The sequence below is a fragment of the Lasiodiplodia theobromae genome, assembly GCF_012971845.1.
Source record: "Lasiodiplodia theobromae strain AM2As chromosome Unknown scaffold_33, whole genome shotgun sequence".
Taxonomy (NCBI): Eukaryota; Fungi; Ascomycota; class Dothideomycetes; order Botryosphaeriales; family Botryosphaeriaceae; genus Lasiodiplodia; species Lasiodiplodia theobromae.
In genome coordinates this window covers 144330-160866 of record NW_023336512.1, presented here as the reverse complement: position 1 = coordinate 160866, position 16537 = coordinate 144330, and the positions used below count along the sequence as shown (strand labels likewise).

The 16537-nt window shown below is 55.8% G+C and overlaps 6 protein-coding genes across 6 annotated transcripts; 5 read left to right on the top strand and 1 right to left on the bottom strand.

Annotated features, from left to right (window-relative positions):
• Positions 1 to 1056: 1056 nt before the first annotated feature.
• LTHEOB_9693 (Glutamine amidotransferase) lies at positions 1057 to 2335 on the bottom strand (the record flags this gene model as incomplete). The annotated part of the gene is made up of 4 exons (XM_035519308.1): positions 1057 to 1206; positions 1281 to 2111; positions 2173 to 2268; positions 2321 to 2335. The coding sequence occupies 4 exons, from the start codon at positions 2333 to 2335 to the stop codon at positions 1057 to 1059; spliced, it is 1092 nt and encodes a 363-aa protein (XP_035368582.1).
• A 515-nt stretch (positions 2336 to 2850) lies between these two features.
• LTHEOB_9692 (Mitochondrial dynamin GTPAse) lies at positions 2851 to 5787 on the top strand (the record flags this gene model as incomplete). The annotated part of the gene is made up of 4 exons (XM_035519307.1): positions 2851 to 3172; positions 3228 to 5249; positions 5298 to 5494; positions 5551 to 5787. The coding sequence occupies 4 exons, from the start codon at positions 2851 to 2853 to the stop codon at positions 5785 to 5787; spliced, it is 2778 nt and encodes a 925-aa protein (XP_035368581.1).
• A 357-nt stretch (positions 5788 to 6144) lies between these two features.
• On the top strand, positions 6145 to 9091 carry LTHEOB_9691 (Ubiquitin ligase subunit; the record flags this gene model as incomplete). The annotated part of the gene is made up of 3 exons (XM_035519306.1): positions 6145 to 7005; positions 7086 to 8968; positions 9031 to 9091. The coding sequence occupies 3 exons, from the start codon at positions 6145 to 6147 to the stop codon at positions 9089 to 9091; spliced, it is 2805 nt and encodes a 934-aa protein (XP_035368580.1).
• A 927-nt stretch (positions 9092 to 10018) lies between these two features.
• Positions 10019 to 10792, top strand: LTHEOB_9690 (Alpha beta hydrolase fold protein; the record flags this gene model as incomplete). The annotated part of the gene is made up of 1 exon (XM_035519305.1): positions 10019 to 10792. The coding sequence occupies one exon, from the start codon at positions 10019 to 10021 to the stop codon at positions 10790 to 10792; it is 774 nt and encodes a 257-aa protein (XP_035368579.1).
• A 1746-nt stretch (positions 10793 to 12538) lies between these two features.
• LTHEOB_9689 (60s ribosomal protein l32) lies at positions 12539 to 13493 on the top strand (the record flags this gene model as incomplete). Its single annotated transcript, XM_035519303.1, has 6 exons — positions 12539 to 12563; positions 12688 to 12695; positions 12759 to 12798; positions 12943 to 13067; positions 13198 to 13319; positions 13385 to 13493. 6 exons carry the CDS (start codon positions 12539 to 12541, stop codon positions 13491 to 13493), a joined length of 429 nt encoding a protein of 142 aa, XP_035368578.1.
• Positions 13494 to 14654: 1161 nt separating this feature from the next.
• Positions 14655 to 15566, top strand: LTHEOB_9688 (Pyranose 2-oxidase; the record flags this gene model as incomplete). Its single annotated transcript, XM_035519302.1, has 1 exon — positions 14655 to 15566. One exon carries the CDS (start codon positions 14655 to 14657, stop codon positions 15564 to 15566), a length of 912 nt encoding a protein of 303 aa, XP_035368577.1.
• Between the last annotated feature and the right edge of the window lie 971 nt (positions 15567 to 16537).

The window sequence follows — 16537 nt, the reverse complement described above, 5'->3', positions numbered from 1 at the left end:
CGCCAGCCGGGGGCGGCGCTGTCAGTGCTGGCATATTCTCGGGAGGAGCTGGTCATCCAGGGACGACACTGGGCCGGTACCCAAAAATAGACGCCAAGAAAGAACGTCTGCCTCCGCGATCCGCCTTTGCTCCACAGTCGCATTCGTGGCTGCTGGCAAGAGCGTGGCAGGCTCCGTCCGACTGTAACGTTGTTGCGCTTTGTTCTGGTCAAGAGGGCTGAGCTGCTCAACGACGTCGGTGGACGGGCGCACTGTTACGGCAGCAATTCCGGACATAGGGATTTTTTGTGGAGATCTCGGTTTCTCGATCCATGCGCAGATCAAAACGCCTCGGTGCAGATCGCCTAGTGGTGCTGGTGACCAGCAAAAGGGGAAATCCACGATGTCTGTCGCCGACACATGACCGTAGTGAAAGGAGGTGTTGGCCTTATGAGCCTCTCTGCGACTTGTGCGGAAGCGGACGGGCCATGGGTGCCAGAGCTTGATAGCCTTGGCGCGGTCAGCCTTGTCAGAAGGCCGTTGAGAAAGCAAGTAGTTCCGAAGAAGCCGCAGTCCAGGCCATATTGACCGTCGGTGAAAGGAGAACCGTCTCCTCGTCGAGAGAGAAACAGGACTGCCGCGCTGGAACCGGCACTCATCTCCACTTTTCTGCTGACGGGCTGACATCCTTCACATGCACTGCCGCCCAGAAGCAGGGTACGGGGGTGATACAATTTCCGTTGTTCCAGTCGCAGCCATTTTCATTGGCTCGACGCCGGAGTGGCTGGCAAATGGCAGAGTGACAGAAATAAGTATCCTCACAACGTCTTCTTTCGCTCGCTTAAGCTGGAACAAGCAGGACTCACCCAACCTTCATCTATAAGGACTCCGCTAGCCATCGACCAGCCGCTGGCTGGACGCTGCCAGCCGTCTGAAAATTCTATAGGCCAAGTTCCGAACGCCAGCTGACATGCAATTCCCGTCTCCGCTTACTCAACGCCAAACTCGCTCGCTATGCCGCCAAACACTCCAAATAGCACTCCCACTCAAAAAGCCACTTTATGTAACGCTCGTGCATCACCCGCATGCAAACGCAGCCGTTGGCGTCCTCAGTCCCGATCCCTCTCGTGACATCGGCTGAGAAATGGCCGTCTTGTCCGGGCCAGTGATTGTCTGGCCCTTCTGCACTGCAAATTGGGACGACCGCTTGTGTGCTGGGTCCTGGATCTGGAGATCATGCATGTTAGATTAGGCTCCAGGAACACGCGAAGCTGCAGGGTGATATATCGAAGGCTGCTTACGTAGTATTCATCCATAATCGGGTGGATCATGACCGTCTGCTTGTGGATAGTGACGGTCGAATTGGTGGGCACCGTGACCCAATTGTCGCGCTCAAACGTCAACGGTTCGCTCGCAACGAGGACGATGTCGGCGCCCTTGTCCTTCCGCTCCATCTTGTAGTCCTTTTTGTCGGCGTCGATGTTGCTGTTCTTTTGCTCTTTCCAGCTCGTGCCAGACGAGAAAAAGAGACTGGCCGCTTCGTCGGTCTTACTGCTGACATAGCGCGTGCACACGACGCTATTACCATCAGTGACCGCAAAGTTGAGCAGACTCCGCTTGTCCTCCTCCTTCACATCTACGGGAACCTCCTTCATGAGCGCGTTGATCCTCTCAATCGTCTTCAGCATAGCCTTCCTCAACACCGTGTGTCCGAAGCCATTCTCTCCAACCTCCGCATCTGGCGAGTGTCCCATGCGGTCCATGCAGTCCAAGAAGAGCGCGAAGCACCATTCGCTATCAGTCGAACCCTGCACGAAGTTGAACCACTGGTCGCCCAGCGACGAAGCCAGCCTCCTCTTGACATGCTTCCAAGCGCCCACGCCACCATTGTGCATCCACATCAAGCTCTTGTACCGGAAGGGGTGGCAGTTGCTGTCCGACAGGTTGCCCTCGGTGGTGGCGCGCACATGGGCGAAGATCAGGTTCGAGGTGGTCTTGGAAGCGAGGCGCTCGAGGTTGATACAGTTCCAGGCGGGAATCGTTGAGGTGAAGATGCAGGGCTCAGGGCCGAGGTCGGGAGAGGTGTAGTAGCCAACGCCGAAGCCGTCGCCATTGTGCGGCCGGCGCGTATCCTGGAGAGAGCTATGTGAGTCGGCGCGCAATTGCGGTAACAGAATTGCGGCGGGGCGGTACCAAACGGAGGCGCGAGTCGTAGGATTGGGTAAGAATGGAATGGGTGGGATCGAGAATCAGCTTCGACAGCAGGATCTCGTCCTTGCCCTTGTAGACCTGTATGCGTGTGAGCAGATGCCACTCTCGGCGATAAGCTGTAGGTACTGACAAGGAACCGGCACATTGTGAACTGCACAGATGGCGCACAGCAGGCAGACGACGAGGGTCAGTTAGGGGTGGCGGAGAGAATCGGACAGCTTGCACGGGCGGAGAACAAGGACACAGGTGCGTGGCACAAAAAGTATGTAGTATTCAGGAGGATGCGGTATGACTGGCCGTTCCGAATTGCCTCGCGCGATGACGCGATTGGCAGCTTGCTTGCCTGATCAGGCACCAAAAAAAAGCGGACAAAAGGATTATCGCAGGCTTGCCTGGGCAGGCGCGTGAGACCAACTGCCCCCAGGCTGTGTCTACTCGGGACACGTTCTGCAGAGGAGCGCGGTGTTGTAATGCGCTGGGGTTCGCGGCTAAAGAGGTGCACGTGGAGGGCAAGGGCTCTACGTCAACTCTCTAATCCTCGCTCTCCGCCGCAGGAGACACCGATCCCCGATCACGCCGCTACTCACCACCAACACCACGTGCCTAGCAGCCCGCCACCATATGCGCAACTGGCGGCTGCGCTGACATCGCGAAGCAAGAATGAGCGGGAGGCTCCTCTCCGCGCGTCTGGCTCCCGTCGCCCGCCGCGCCGCCTCGGCTTCCGCCTACGCGGCCCCGCGGAGGTTTACCCATTACCTGAGCTCCAACGCCGGCGGTCTCCTCCGCTCGCAGTCCGGTCTACGCTCGACGCGACTTCGAACATGGCCCCCCGGTGCCTACGCTCTCCATAATGTCCCCGCCGTCCGCTCCATCTCCTTTATCCGCATCCTGCCCCGCCTGTTCCAGAAATTCGCTACTCTGGGCGCTGTGGGAGGAGCTACCATTGTTGGAGGACTGGTATACTTGCAGAATCAAGCTCAGAGTACGTGTACTTGAATATGGATTCAAATTGTCGCCTGGCTGATGCATTTGGATAGAGGGTGCCGACTACGCCATTGACCTGCTCTCACGCGGCCGGGACTTTGCAAATAATACCGCCGGTGGAATTTTCAACAGCGCCTCGGATGTAATCGACCAAACTCGGCGAGGTTGGGAGAAGACCAAGCAGGAAATCGAAGTTCCAGAATGGTTGCGGAGCATACTAGCAGGCGAGGGCGAGGAGGGTCAACAAAACTCATCGGGCCCCGGAGGTGACCCCCAAAAGAGCGGCGCTGGTGCTGCGGCTGCTGGAGCAGCGACTGGGGCTGCCTTTGGCTATGGCCAAGACAGCAGTGATGATGACCGCTCGGATGAGAGGATTGCTCGAGATGAGCAGATGATGATGCTTACGAAGAAGATGATTGAGATTAGAGGGCTTCTGCAGACTGTCGGGCAGTCGGATTCTTTGACTCTGCCCTCGATCGTGGTTATTGGGTCACAGTCTTCCGGAAAGAGCTCGGTGTTGGAGGCCATCGTCGGCCACGAATTCCTGCCTAAGGGCTCGAATATGGTCACCAGAAGACCTATCGAGTTGACGCTTGTCAACACCCCTGAGGCGCATGCAGAGTACGGTGAATTTCCCGCACTTGGCCTTGGAAAGGTCACGGATTTCTCGCAGATCCAGAAGACTTTAACCGACTTGAACCTGGCGGTTCCGTCCGAGCAGTGTGTCAGCGATGACCCCATTCAGCTTCGCATCTACTCTCCGAATGTTCCGGACTTGTCACTCATTGACCTTCCTGGATACATCCAGGTCACTGGACGCGATCAGCCCCCGGAGCTGAAGGAGAAGATTGCTGAGCTGTGCGAGAAATACATTGCGCCGCCCAACATCATCCTGGCTATCTCTGCCGCTGATGTCGACCTGGCCAATTCAACCGCTCTGCGCGCTTCTCGTAAAGTCGATCCGAGAGGCGAGCGGACCATTGGTGTCATTACCAAGATGGATTTGGTTGAGCCTGGACGTGGGCTAGACCTGCTCACAGACAGGAAGTACGCGCTGCGTCTCGGGTATGTGGGCGTCGTCTGCCGCGTGCCCCAAACTACCGGGAGTCTCTTCGCCCGTGGGAGTGGCAACATCCAGCAGGCCGTTGCCCGCAATGAGAAAGCGTTCTTTGGCTCCCATCCCGAGGAATTCGGACCACAGGCGCACGTCGACGTGGGCACCAACAATCTCCGCAAGAAACTCATGTACGTTTTGGAGAACACTATGGCGGCAAGCTTGAAAACCACCAGCGAGGCCATCCAGCGTGAGCTCGCTGAAGCTACGTACGAGTTCAAGGTTCAATATAACGACAGGCCTCTGAGCGCGGAGTCATACCTCGCGGAGAGCCTGGACACTTTCAAGCATTCGTTCAAGGGCTTCACAGACCATTTTGGCCGTCCCGAGGTGCGCGAAATGGTCAAGAACGAGCTTGACCAGCAGGTCCTGACCCTCATGGCTCACAAATACTGGAATAAGCCATTCGATGACCTGAACCCTCCTCTCCCTGAGGCAGACTCTCTGCATGATCTTCCTAAGGCCGACCCTGAGAACCCTCTTTGGCATCTCAAGCTCGACACTGCCAGTTCGTCCTTGACTAAGCTCGGAATTGGTCGTCTGGCAACCACGGTTGTTGCTACTGCCCTCCAGGCTCACATTGATCGTCTCATTGCGAACTCCACCTTCGCAGCACATCCCTTTGCTCGCCGGGCTATCACCGAAGCTTCGACGTCAATCTTGAGGGAGCTTTCCTACGACATCAGTGACGAGCTTGAGATTTGCATCAAGCCTTACAAGTACCGCATTGAGCTCGAGGATCATGAATGGGCAAAGGGCAGAGAGAACATTGGGAACGTGTTGAAGGAGGAGCTCAGGATGTGTGAGAATGCTGTGAAGCATGTTGAGAACGAAGTCGGTGGTAGGAAGAAGCTCAGAGACGTTATGGGTTTTATCGACCGAGTACGCAGCGGACAGGTCGTCATCGAGGGTGATGGCATCGGTGGCGCTGGGGGGTTCAGCGCGGCCTTGCTTGAGAAAGGTATAGTATTTTGCTCCATGTCCCATGATCCAGACTGATACCTGTTAGGCCGGCAAGCAGTGTTTTTGCGCGACCGCGCAGATATAATCAAGATGCGCATCATGGCTGTCAAGTCAAAGCAGTGCGCAAACAAGAAAAACAAGTACTACTGTCCCGAGGTCTTCCTCGACGCAGTAGCGGACAAGCTCACGACAACCGCGGATCTTTTCCTGGACGCGGAGCTACTGTCGAAATTCTACTATCTCGTATGTTTAAAGATCTCCGGACCTTTACCACAAGTTTGATATCTAACTCGAGGCAGTTCCCGCGCGAATTGGACGCCCGTCTTGGACGCAACCTCACGCAGGCCGAGGTAGAACGGTTCGCACGCGAGGACCCAAAGATCCGGCGGCACCTGGACGTGGTACGCAGGAAGGAGCTGCTGGAGCACGTTCTCAAGGAGATGGACTCCCTGCGGCAGCTGGAGGCGCGCGAGAAACGATTTAGCGGGCGATCCGGACAGAAGGAAAGCAAGGGCCGCGGGTGGAGCTTGTTCTAGATACGAATAGACGGACGTTGGGAATGGGCAGCTGGTTGGCGTTAAATTGTTCTGTTGCAAAGATACCAAAACTGGCGGGGCTATACTGTACGAGTCGTTTCTTAACCCCTCTCAGCAGCGCTAGACAAGAGAATCGAACCGGTCTAAGCATGCCGGCGTATGGCTGCCCGGGATCCGAATTGCAGTGATGAGACGCTTAACTGCGCCGTTAACTCCGGACGACGGGCGGATGAAATAAGATGCGTCACTGCGCGCGCTATCGACAGCTCCATGATGCACCCGCCCGCCCTCTAACCCTATCAGCGCCACCGCCGAAGAGCTGCGCCCTCTCCGTGGACTCCCCGACGAGCTCAATCGATGCAGCACTCGCAGAATCACCGGGCCGCCAGAGAGGACGACAAGACCGACGGTCACCGCAAGCGCAAGCTCCACTCCCGCCCGAGCAGCAATCCAGCCGACCTCCAGCGGCCCGGCCACGACGACAGCGGCAGCGCCAGCCCCACCGCCAAGCAGCAGACGACCATCTCCGAGCTGTTCCAGCAGAAGCCGGCGTCGGCGAGAGCAGCCAACCTGCCGCCGTCCAAGGGCAATAAGCGCATCAAGCCCAATCCCGCCGCCGGCTCCGACGCTTCGTCGCCACCCCGCTCCATCGATTCGCCGCGCTCGACGACGTCAGCGTCGCAGCTGACGGCCGCGCACCTGCCGGCCGAGAAGATGTACAGCTTCCCGAGCAAGAAGCAGAACGGCGGCACCGGCGGAAACAATGTCATCGACCTGACGGGCAAGACGCCCAGCCCGTCGCCGTCGCCCGCCCGCAACAACGGGCCCATCGCGTCGTCGGCGCGCAACGCGTCGGCGCACCGCCCCAACTTCAACCCCAACACCGGCGCCAAGCAGCTCGTCGTCAAGAACCTGCGCAAGACGCCGCGCACCGACCCCAAGGAATACTTCAACCAGGTGTGGGGCTGGCTGGACGAGGCGCTGGCCAAGATCTTCGCTGGCGGCGAGATCGACTTCTCGCTCGAGACGCTGTATCGTGGGGTGGAGAATGTCTGCAGGCAGGGTCATGCAGCAGAGCTGGCGGCGAGGCTGCAGAAGCGCAGCGAGCTCTATGTGGACACGGGCTTGAAGAAGGGGCTGTTGGAGCAGGCCGAGAAGCCGAATGTGGACCTCTTGAGGGCGGTGCTGGGCGCGTGGCGGACGTGGACCGCGAATCAGGTGAGTGATTTTTCTTCAATTGGATCTGCTAGAAGGCTGTGTCGCTCGCCGATGCTGATGTCAGAGGGGGGGATTCACAGAAACCGATTCGTTGGATTTTCTGCTATCTCGATCGCTCGTTCCTGCTACAGCAAGGCAGGACGCTGCAGGATCAAGCGTTCACCCTTTTCCGCACAATTGTCTGCGAGGATGCGACATTGAAGCCGAAGCTCGTGGCAGGAGCTTGCGATCTAGTGCAGGCCGACAGAAACGGTGAGGAACTGGACAAGGAGACTTTCCGGGATGCCATTGCTATGTGCCATGACCTTACGATCTACACGAGTTTCTTCGAGCCGAAACTGCTGGAGCTGTCGCAGCAGTTTGTTGCGGACTGGGCCGAACAGGCAAGTCAGGACAAGGGTCTTGCGGACTACGTACAGAGCGCCGTGCAGCTCATGGAGAAGGAGATGGAGCGTTGTGAGCACTTCAACTTGGACTCAACAACACGGCGCGATCTTCTTGCCCTGCTGGAAGACCACCTCGTACATCGTCAGGAAGCCAGGTTGACCAACCAAGATGAAGTTGCGGACCTTCTGGATGAGAACAGTGTCAGCGATCTCGAGCAGCTGTACAAGCTTCTTGAGCGGAGGCGCCTTGGTGCTAAGCTTCGGCCAGCATTTGAGAAGTGGATCGATCTCACTGGTACCGCGATCGTGTTTGACGATAAAGAGCAGGAAAATATGGTCGTGAAGCTTCTTACCTTGAAGAAACAGCTGGATACCATCTGGAGAGTATCGTTCCATCGCAACTCTGATCTCGGCCACGGTCTGCGTGAAGCATTTGAGGCCTTCATCAACAAATCTAAGAAGACAACCGCAACGTGGAACACGGACAACTCCAAGCCTGGTGAGATGATTGCAAAGTACGTCGACATGCTTCTTCGTGGTGGCGCGAAGGCTATCCCGGCACAGCTGTCTTCGGTGAAGGCTGAAGCAGAGCGTGACGAGAACGAAGATGCTACGTTCGACGAGGATACGGAGATCAACAATCAGCTAGACCAGGTTTTGGACTTGTTCCGTTTCGTACACGGTAAGGCGGTGTTCGAAGCGTTTTACAAGAAGGATTTAGCCCGTCGTCTACTTATGGGCCGTAGTGCGAGTGCAGATGCTGAACGTAGCATGCTGGCAAGGCTCAAGACTGAATGTGGTGCAGGTTTCACACAAAATCTTGAGCAGATGTTCAAAGATATCGAACTCTCACGTGAGGAGATGGCAAGCTACAAGTCTTTGCTTGAGGAGCGCGGAGACAAAGCTCCAGTTGACCTATCCGTCAGCATTCTGTCCGCGTCCGCCTGGCCGACTTACCCCGACATTCCTGTCATCATCCCGCCTGAAATTCAGCAGAGCCTTGACAAGTTCACAACGCATTATAAGAGCAAGCACAGTGGACGCAAGCTTGACTGGAAGCACGCTCTCGCGCACTGCCAGATCAAAGCCAGCTTCCCGAAGGGCAACAAGGAGCTTGTGGTCTCATCCTTCCAGGCCATCGTGCTCGTCCTTTTCAACACCGTCAAGACGGGCGAGCACCTCAGTTACGAATTCCTCAAGACCGAAACGGGTCTGCCGGAGCCGGAGCTCAAGCGCACACTTCAATCGCTCGCATGCGCGAAGCTGCGCCCGCTCACCAAACATCCGAAGGGCCGCGACATCAACTCGACGGACACGTTTACGTATAACGCGGCGTTCCACCACGAAAAGTACCGGTTGAAGGTCAACCAGGTGCAGCTGAAGGAGACGAAAGAGGAGAACAAGGAGACGCACGAGCGGGTGGCGGCAGACCGCAACTTCGAGACTCAGGCGGCCATTGTGCGCATCATGAAGAGCAGGAAGCGGATTGGTCACGCGGAGCTCGTGGCGGAGGTGATCAACGCGACGAAGAAGAGGGGCGTGTTGAGTGTGCAGGATATCAAGAAGAATATCGACAGGTACGTGGATATTTTGCAGATTCGAAAGGGAAGACCAGTTTGAATTCGCTAACTGATTTTAGGTTGGTCGATAAGGATTACATGGAGCGCGAGGAGAACAATGAGTACAGCTACATTGCGTAAACGGGACAGAGGGAGGTATGATCAGCGGGGATGATCCAGGGTAACGGTCGCGTAGTGGATGTCTCGTAGCTTTCTTTCCCGGCCATACACGTAGATGAATGCCGTGGGTTTTACCTCAAAAGAGGCATCGTAGCATCTAGCATTTCGGGCTTTTGTTCATTTTTGGAGCCTCTGAATGGTGGGAACTGATGGATTGGGCTGGGACAAGCTGGGGCGTCTCATTTACAATACATTAGAATGGCGTAAGATAGGGCCTCTATGGATGGAGTGCGGTATGGTTTGAAATCAAAATAAATTCATTCGTTTTTATGATTCAAGATGGAGGCATACGATCAAAAGTGGAGATGAGGGGGCATTGGTTTTCCTACCGAAGGAATTTAATGAAGACGCGTAAGGTTTAAACACAACCGGGACCCAGTAGTTTTGAAAATTTTCTGATTGATTGTGAAAGTATTGATATCTCATGCTATAGCTTATGTTGGTAGATTTAAATATTTAATTCTTCTGTATGCTCTTGAATGAAGCGCGCTCGGAAAGAAAATCTAAATAATTTATTCTCATTCAGATGTTGGTGTTTGAAGTGGAACAATAATACATCTCTTAATTTAGAGAGAAGATGATCAAATTCAATCATCACAACCTTTTCTTTTCATTTCGACATATTAAAGTCCAAATAATCCTTTTGCTTCTCGTTTTTGTTTTCTTCTTCTCACATGACCATGGAAGGAATACGTAGCCGTGGTAAGGGTCCGAGCACTAAGAGTTCTGACTGGAGTAGAAACTTATCGCAGAAAATACATCTTGACGGCTTGCTCATAATTTGCAAACGTGTCCTATTGGGAAAGATAAAGCATACATATTACCGACCCAGCAAGGTGAACTCTGTTCATTCTATCCCTCCCACTCCACAAGTCATCAACATCAACAATGTCCGAACCGCACAATAACAACTCTGACGAGGTCATCATCGAGCCCTCCAACGCCTCTCAGCACACGCACACCATCATCTTCCTCCACGGTCGCGACAGCCTCGTCGCCGACTTCCAATCCGAGCTCTTCGAAAGCCAGGCCTCGGACGGCCGCCACCTACAGGACCTCCTCCCGGGCTTCAAATGGGTCTTCCCGGCCGCCGGCTTGCGGCCCGCGGCGCGCTTCGGCTGCTGCGAAATGTCGCAGTGGTTCGACATCTGGTCCGTCGAGGAGCCGGAGCAGCGCGAGGAGATGCAGAGGGCCGGCCTGGAGGAGAGCGTCGAGAAGGTGCTGCGGCTGCTGGAGCGCGAGGCGCGGCTCGTGCCGTACGAGAAGATCGTCTTGGCTGGCATCAGTCAGGGCTGCGCGACGGCGGTGCAGGCGCTGTTGCGGGGTGGACGCAGGTGCGGCGCGTTCGTCGGGTTTTGCGGGTGGTTCCCGTTGAGGGCGGAGACGCTGGCAGGTGCGAGGGGTGGGGTGGAAGGGGAGGGGGAGGGGAGAGCAAGGGGGATGGGTGCGGCGGTAGAGACGCCGGTGCTACTGGAGCATTGTACAAAGGATGATGTGGTGCCGGTGCGAAATGGGGAGGTGATGCGGGATACTCTGATGGAGCTGGGCATGAATGTTGAGTGGCACGCGTATGAGGGGTATGCCTATGAGGAAGAGGGCCATTGGGTGAAAGAGCCGCAAGGGATTGATGATCTCGTTGCTTTTCTGAAAAGGGTATGCTGAGATACCGTTACGACAATCGTCTGCGAAGTGCGAAGAAGTCGTGACGGAACAAGGCGAAGACATCAATATACCACTCGTTAATTTTGACGGCTGAAAAAAAAGTTGTCTTGGATGAACAAGGATGGTGACTATGTTAAACAACAGTGAGCTTTTTCCACTTCATTTTTCTGCATGGTGGAGCGAGCTCAGGATAGTCGATCAAACAATTCAAACTTTGTTTGAAATTGCTATTTGGCACGAAAATTTGGAGAGTAACTCTAAGCTTGTCATGTCACTTACCCGGAACCGATCAGTGTGCGATGTCTGAGTCTGCCAGACACGTGTTCGAACGCTGGAAAACGGGAACGCGTATCTAGCTGCTTGTATGACAAGAAGAACAAGAACAAGGCGCAGTCCAGTGGCGATACGAATGTAATACGAGCGGGCGAGACGTTTCTTCTTCGGGGGCGGTGTTGCCACAGCGCAGCCGCAAAGCTGACACGCCACTAAGCCGGATTGCCAGGTCCACGTAATTTGTACGCAGACTGTCCAATGTTCCAGTTATTTCCATGGGATACTTCCGATCGCTGCTTGTGTAGCAGAGGCCCACCCGTACTTCGAACCCCCCTGCTCCAAAAAAAAAAAAGGTCGCAGGTCATTATCCGAACCTCTGCTCGAGTGGAACAGAGCATCACAGCACTTGATTCTCCGGGAGGGTACTTCAAGGTACAGCATCCTGCTGGACAACAGTTTGAATGGCGCAAAGTAAATGCCTCAAAATGGGCTTGAAATTATAGGATGAGGTGGGTTCGCTTAAGGTGACGGGAGAGCAGGAAATGCGCATTGCGATCTACTCCGCATCCATCCGAACATCGATTCGAAACGAGACACCTTCTAGACTCTAGCGTGCGTTACTCTTTCGCCATCATTTACCAAATGAGAACATGCACAATTTGGTCCTCGTTGATACATTCCAAGGGTGGTCGCATAGATAAGTGGGTCCAAATAGGCTATTGTGCAACGGCGATCAGGGCAAGTGAGACAGCTGCCACGCCCATCCAATCGAGCACCTGGTCGACTTGTCTGTTGGGCCGACTCAAGAGATACGGCGGTGAGAAGATAAGAGATGTGTTCATATTACTCGATATCATCTCACCAATTAGAAACATTTGGTTTTGGAGTTGAAAGTTGTGGTACCTCCGGTTGTGCGCATAGACATGGAAGCCATGCATTCAGCTCCTGTATTAGTACCTGAGATGCAGGGATTTTGGGCCAGACGCTGCGGGAATGCCGAGCACGTGTAGCTTCCACAGGCTTTTTCTCTTTTCGTTGAAACAGCAGCCGATCGGGCCAGCATCTTATCTTGTACGGCGTACAGAGCCATGCACCGCATTAGTGTTTCTGCGCGGAGATAGTCGGAAGCGATGAGTTCAGTCGGTTGATGACGGATGAGGGCTTTCCAACAGATCCAGTGGGGTTTGCTCGATCTATCGCCACCACATCATGGCGTCTGCCGTGATGCGTCCATCCACAGCGTCGCATGCAGCAGAACCGTGACGACATTGAAAATTGCATCGACAGAGTAACAGAGCGCATGACTAGCTTGATGCACGTAGTGGTGCTCTTGGAAGAGAGTACCGAGTGTGGCGGAATGTTCAGGGTAGCAGTAACAGGGATTGAGATTATTGAGGACTCAGAGCAGCAACAAAGGCGCGCCGTTGATGTGTAGCACGCGACGAGCCGCGGGCGATTTGATATGCCAGCCTAATGCGGCTTAGCGCCGTCGCCAAAGGTGCGCTCGCTCGTCGGACGTCGGCGAAACCAGTTCCGTCGGCCGGCGCCCACATCAATTTCACAACTCCATACTTTTCGCCGGGACATCGACGACGACGTACTAACCCTCTCGACAACCCCAGCAGACAAAGTGCGTACACCATGCCCGCTGCATCCCCTGATAGACCCGGCCCAGACTGACACTTGCGCGCAGATGGTGGCCGCTAAGAAGCACGTCCCGATCGTCAAGAAGCGTACGTCGATACCTGTCGCCCAGCACCCGCACACGCATACCACCGTCGAGCGCTCTGCCGTCGCCCCGTTTCCCGCACTCCCCGCCCGCAAAATGCTCGCTGTCTGAGAGTTGGACAATTGCTGATTGAGTTGGGGGAATGCAGGCACTGCGCGCTTCAACCGCCACCAGAGCGACCGCTTCAAGTGCGTCGACCCCAGCTGGAGGAAGCCCAAGGGTATCGACAATGCCGTGAGGAGGCGGTTCAAGGGCCAGGCCCCCATGCCCAAGGTACGCTCACACCACCGCCTCGAATTGGAACGGAATTGGACCACCAACCGGACGAGGACGAGATGAGAAATGGAAGCTTGGTGGAGGACGGAAAACGAACAGCAACGCTGACGCGATGCTTGCGCAATAGATCGGCTACGGCTCCAACAAGAAGACCCGCCACATGACTCCCTCCGGCCACAAGGCTTTCCTCGTCAACAACACCCGTGACGTTGACATCCTCCTCATGCACAACCGCACCTACGCTGCCGAGTACGTTTACTCCCATCCCGGACGGGCCGAATTCGCAGGAGCAGGGTCGGCTAACGCGCTTGCAGGATCGCCCACGCCGTGTCGGCACGCAAGAGGGTCGAGATCATCAACAGGGCCAAGCAGCTGGGTGTCAAGGTCACCAACGCTAAGGCCAGGGTTACCACGGAGGCGTAAAGGGTTTCATTCTAGCGGGGCGGCGCGGATATCATCAGGTCTGGGTGTCGTCAGCTTGCGTAGACAGCCAAGCTTTGTGTATGCACACCTAACGACAAAAAATGAGCATCAGTTTCATCGGCTGGCATTCTCCCCCATTTTGGTCACGTTGTACGCAGAAGCGCACGCGCCAGAGGGATTGGCGGCGGGGCGGCGGGGAGTTCATTGCGGATCGGATAGCAGAATTGCTGCATTGGACGGAATGATATCGGCCTTTTGTCCCAAGATCAGCAGCCGTTGTGGGCACGCGGATTCAGCCTGTTTTGATGCGCTGGTCGCGCGATACGTCACAAATGCAAGCACGCGTCGGGCGGCCCAGGCGAAAATAATGTTAAGCATTGCGATTGCGCTATCCCACGCGAGGCTGGGGAGTCATGGCCGGGGAGCAGGCATGTGAAGCGGTTATTCTTGGCTCTGCACGCTGGCGGCGCTCCCGCGGACGCCCGACCTGCAGCTGCGGCCTTGTCCCCAGCCCACAACACCTCCCGCTGCCCTCGACCAACCCGCCACACCGCCCGCGTCATGGCTGCTGATGCGAGGCGGCGCTGAAAAGGAGGTGTGCAACGGTGGCCTCTGCTGCATCTGTGCCTCATCGCGCGTCTCTCGGCGATGCTGGGGGCACGCAGCCCCGGCTGCCCGAGTGATTGGACGGTGCGCAAGTGCGATAGCATGTGTGCGGCGCCGTACCAGTTCGCGATGCAATGCATCTGGCGCAGGGTTGCCGTGTCTCTGACGCTGGCTCCAGGTCCTGGGCGTTCTCTGCTGACCTCACGGAGCAGGTAAGGTCGCAGCGAGCCCGGTCTCGTGAAAAAAAGACCCTGGTTTTACACGGCTCGCCGAAAATTTAAATAATCGTAAGCTTTAGTCAAAACAGCAAGCCACCACAGAGCAGCAGCCAACATCCGCGAAACACCTATTTAACTTCCAGCCAGCCCTGCTCATATATTCCTACCCAAGACTTGTGCCCAGCCCGCCCCGGTGCCTCCTATCCTAGGGCCATAGCTCCACCGCCTAGCCGGCCTTACATATCGTACCCGCTCAGCCGCCCTGTCTCCGTCCGCACCTTTCCAGCTCACACCACAAAAATTCACAGCACCTGTGGGTGCCTGTCCCTCGGCTGCCATGGCCCCCAACCTGCTTGTTGCCACCCAGACGCTCTTCACTCCCCACAAATGGTTCTCCCGCAAATCGTCCGAAAAGTCGGTCCGCCGCAGCGAGCACTGGGCTGACCCGTTGCCCGGTACTTACGAGTACATCCCTGGCCGCGGATGGTACCTCACGAGACCCGACGCCACCGACGGCGGTCCTGGAGAACGCCTGGAAAAGCCGCGCCTCGTCAAGTACAGTCGCGTACTCCGCCGGTACCTGTTTGAAAATGAGTACCAGCGCCGCAAGCTCTCGGGCGAAATTACCGACTCGCACGGCAAGGTCCGCGAGGTCGGCTTTTTTCAACTGGACGACGGTATCGCCTGGGTCAACTGCTGGAACCACAAGGGCGAATTCATCCCCGGTCCCTATGAGCGCTGGGTCATCGACGAGCGCAATGAGAAGTTCCGCAAGATGCTGAAAGGCGACGATCCCGAGTGGCGCAAGAAGAACCACGCCAGCCGCAGGATGAACGCTCGCAGAAGAGAGTCAGCAGAGAGCGACGAGGACGACAAGAACCGTGTTTACCAGATCCCCTCCGTCGGCCACTCTCGCCCAGCCTCGACCATCGACATGTTCCTCAACTCGCCACCAGTCTCGCGCCCGCCTTCGCCGAGGAGCGTAGTGCCGCGCTCCGAGGGCGCCACCAGGGTCAACTCTGGCGCAAACAGCTGCGCAAACAGCATCAAGCTCGCAACTCGTCCCAGCAACCTCCGCGAGAACAGCAGCAGCAGCGAGTCCGAGACGCCCGTCAGCGTCGACTCTTCCTCCACGGCCGTCTCCAACAACGATGGCGCATATTCCGTCGCTCATCATCATCAAAGCATCGCCGCCGCCGTTTCGTCGCGGCTAGAAGAGCAGAAGCTCGCGCAGCAGACTGTGCACTAACAACGGCTTTGGCGACACGAGGCGTCCGAAATGAAACAAAACCACGCCACGGCCCAAATGTTGTTGCTCGGCGCCGTTGTGCTTTTAGCGTCTCGTGTTGGAATCCTTCTGGAAAACGTGCGGAGTTGAAACGGCGCTACCGCTGCCGTTACTGCTCCGCAAACATGGCAGCTGGGCTGCTCATCATCTTTCTCTTTCGCAACAACGCACCCCTTTTTCAAGGATGCCGGTGCCTGCCAGGTTTGCTCGTTCGCGGGGTTTGCTCCGTGAAACGCCGACGGGACGCTAAGGCGTTGCGTGTGGTCCAGCTGATCTGGGGAATTGCAGGCGGGGGTGGCGTTTCGAGGTATCATAATCCTTCTTCCTTTTCTTTTCGGGCTGGCCTTCTGCTCTTCTATCCTACGAGACCACGTTAGATCGTTAGACACGTTTGTACGGAGGTACTTTGTTTGCCTTCTTTCTCTTTTCCTTTACCTTGGGGGGTTTTATTCTTTCCGCGATGACGAGCGTTTGAGCGTGGTGTGTTGGTAAAACATTTATTGTAAGGTGTCTGGGTGTAGGAACTAAAAGGGTGAGTGGCGTTGGGCGGAGAATGCCGCGGTTTATTCTTTCTCTGTATGAAATTGGTCTTCTTCTCTTAGGCCTTTCGAGATATACTTTGCCTCACGGCTGGGTAATAAAATTTGACAGCTTTCCGATCATCTTGGGTGCTCGACGACGTGTGCTGTTGGTGTTGTGCTTGGCATCGGCGCTGGTCGCGTTGCTTGCTTTAGCTTGGCTTCCGCATTTAGCGCGACGGCTATATGTGACACACGTGGGCGATGCTCTAGTGGATGAAGCTGCATATGTAAAAATTGACTACTGATTGGTGGTAAATCAACGATAATGCACAACCAACTGACGGCTTTGTCTAGATGAGCAAGAAAAGTACAACTTCTCCGTATTCCCTTTTTTTTTTCAAGCCAACAAAT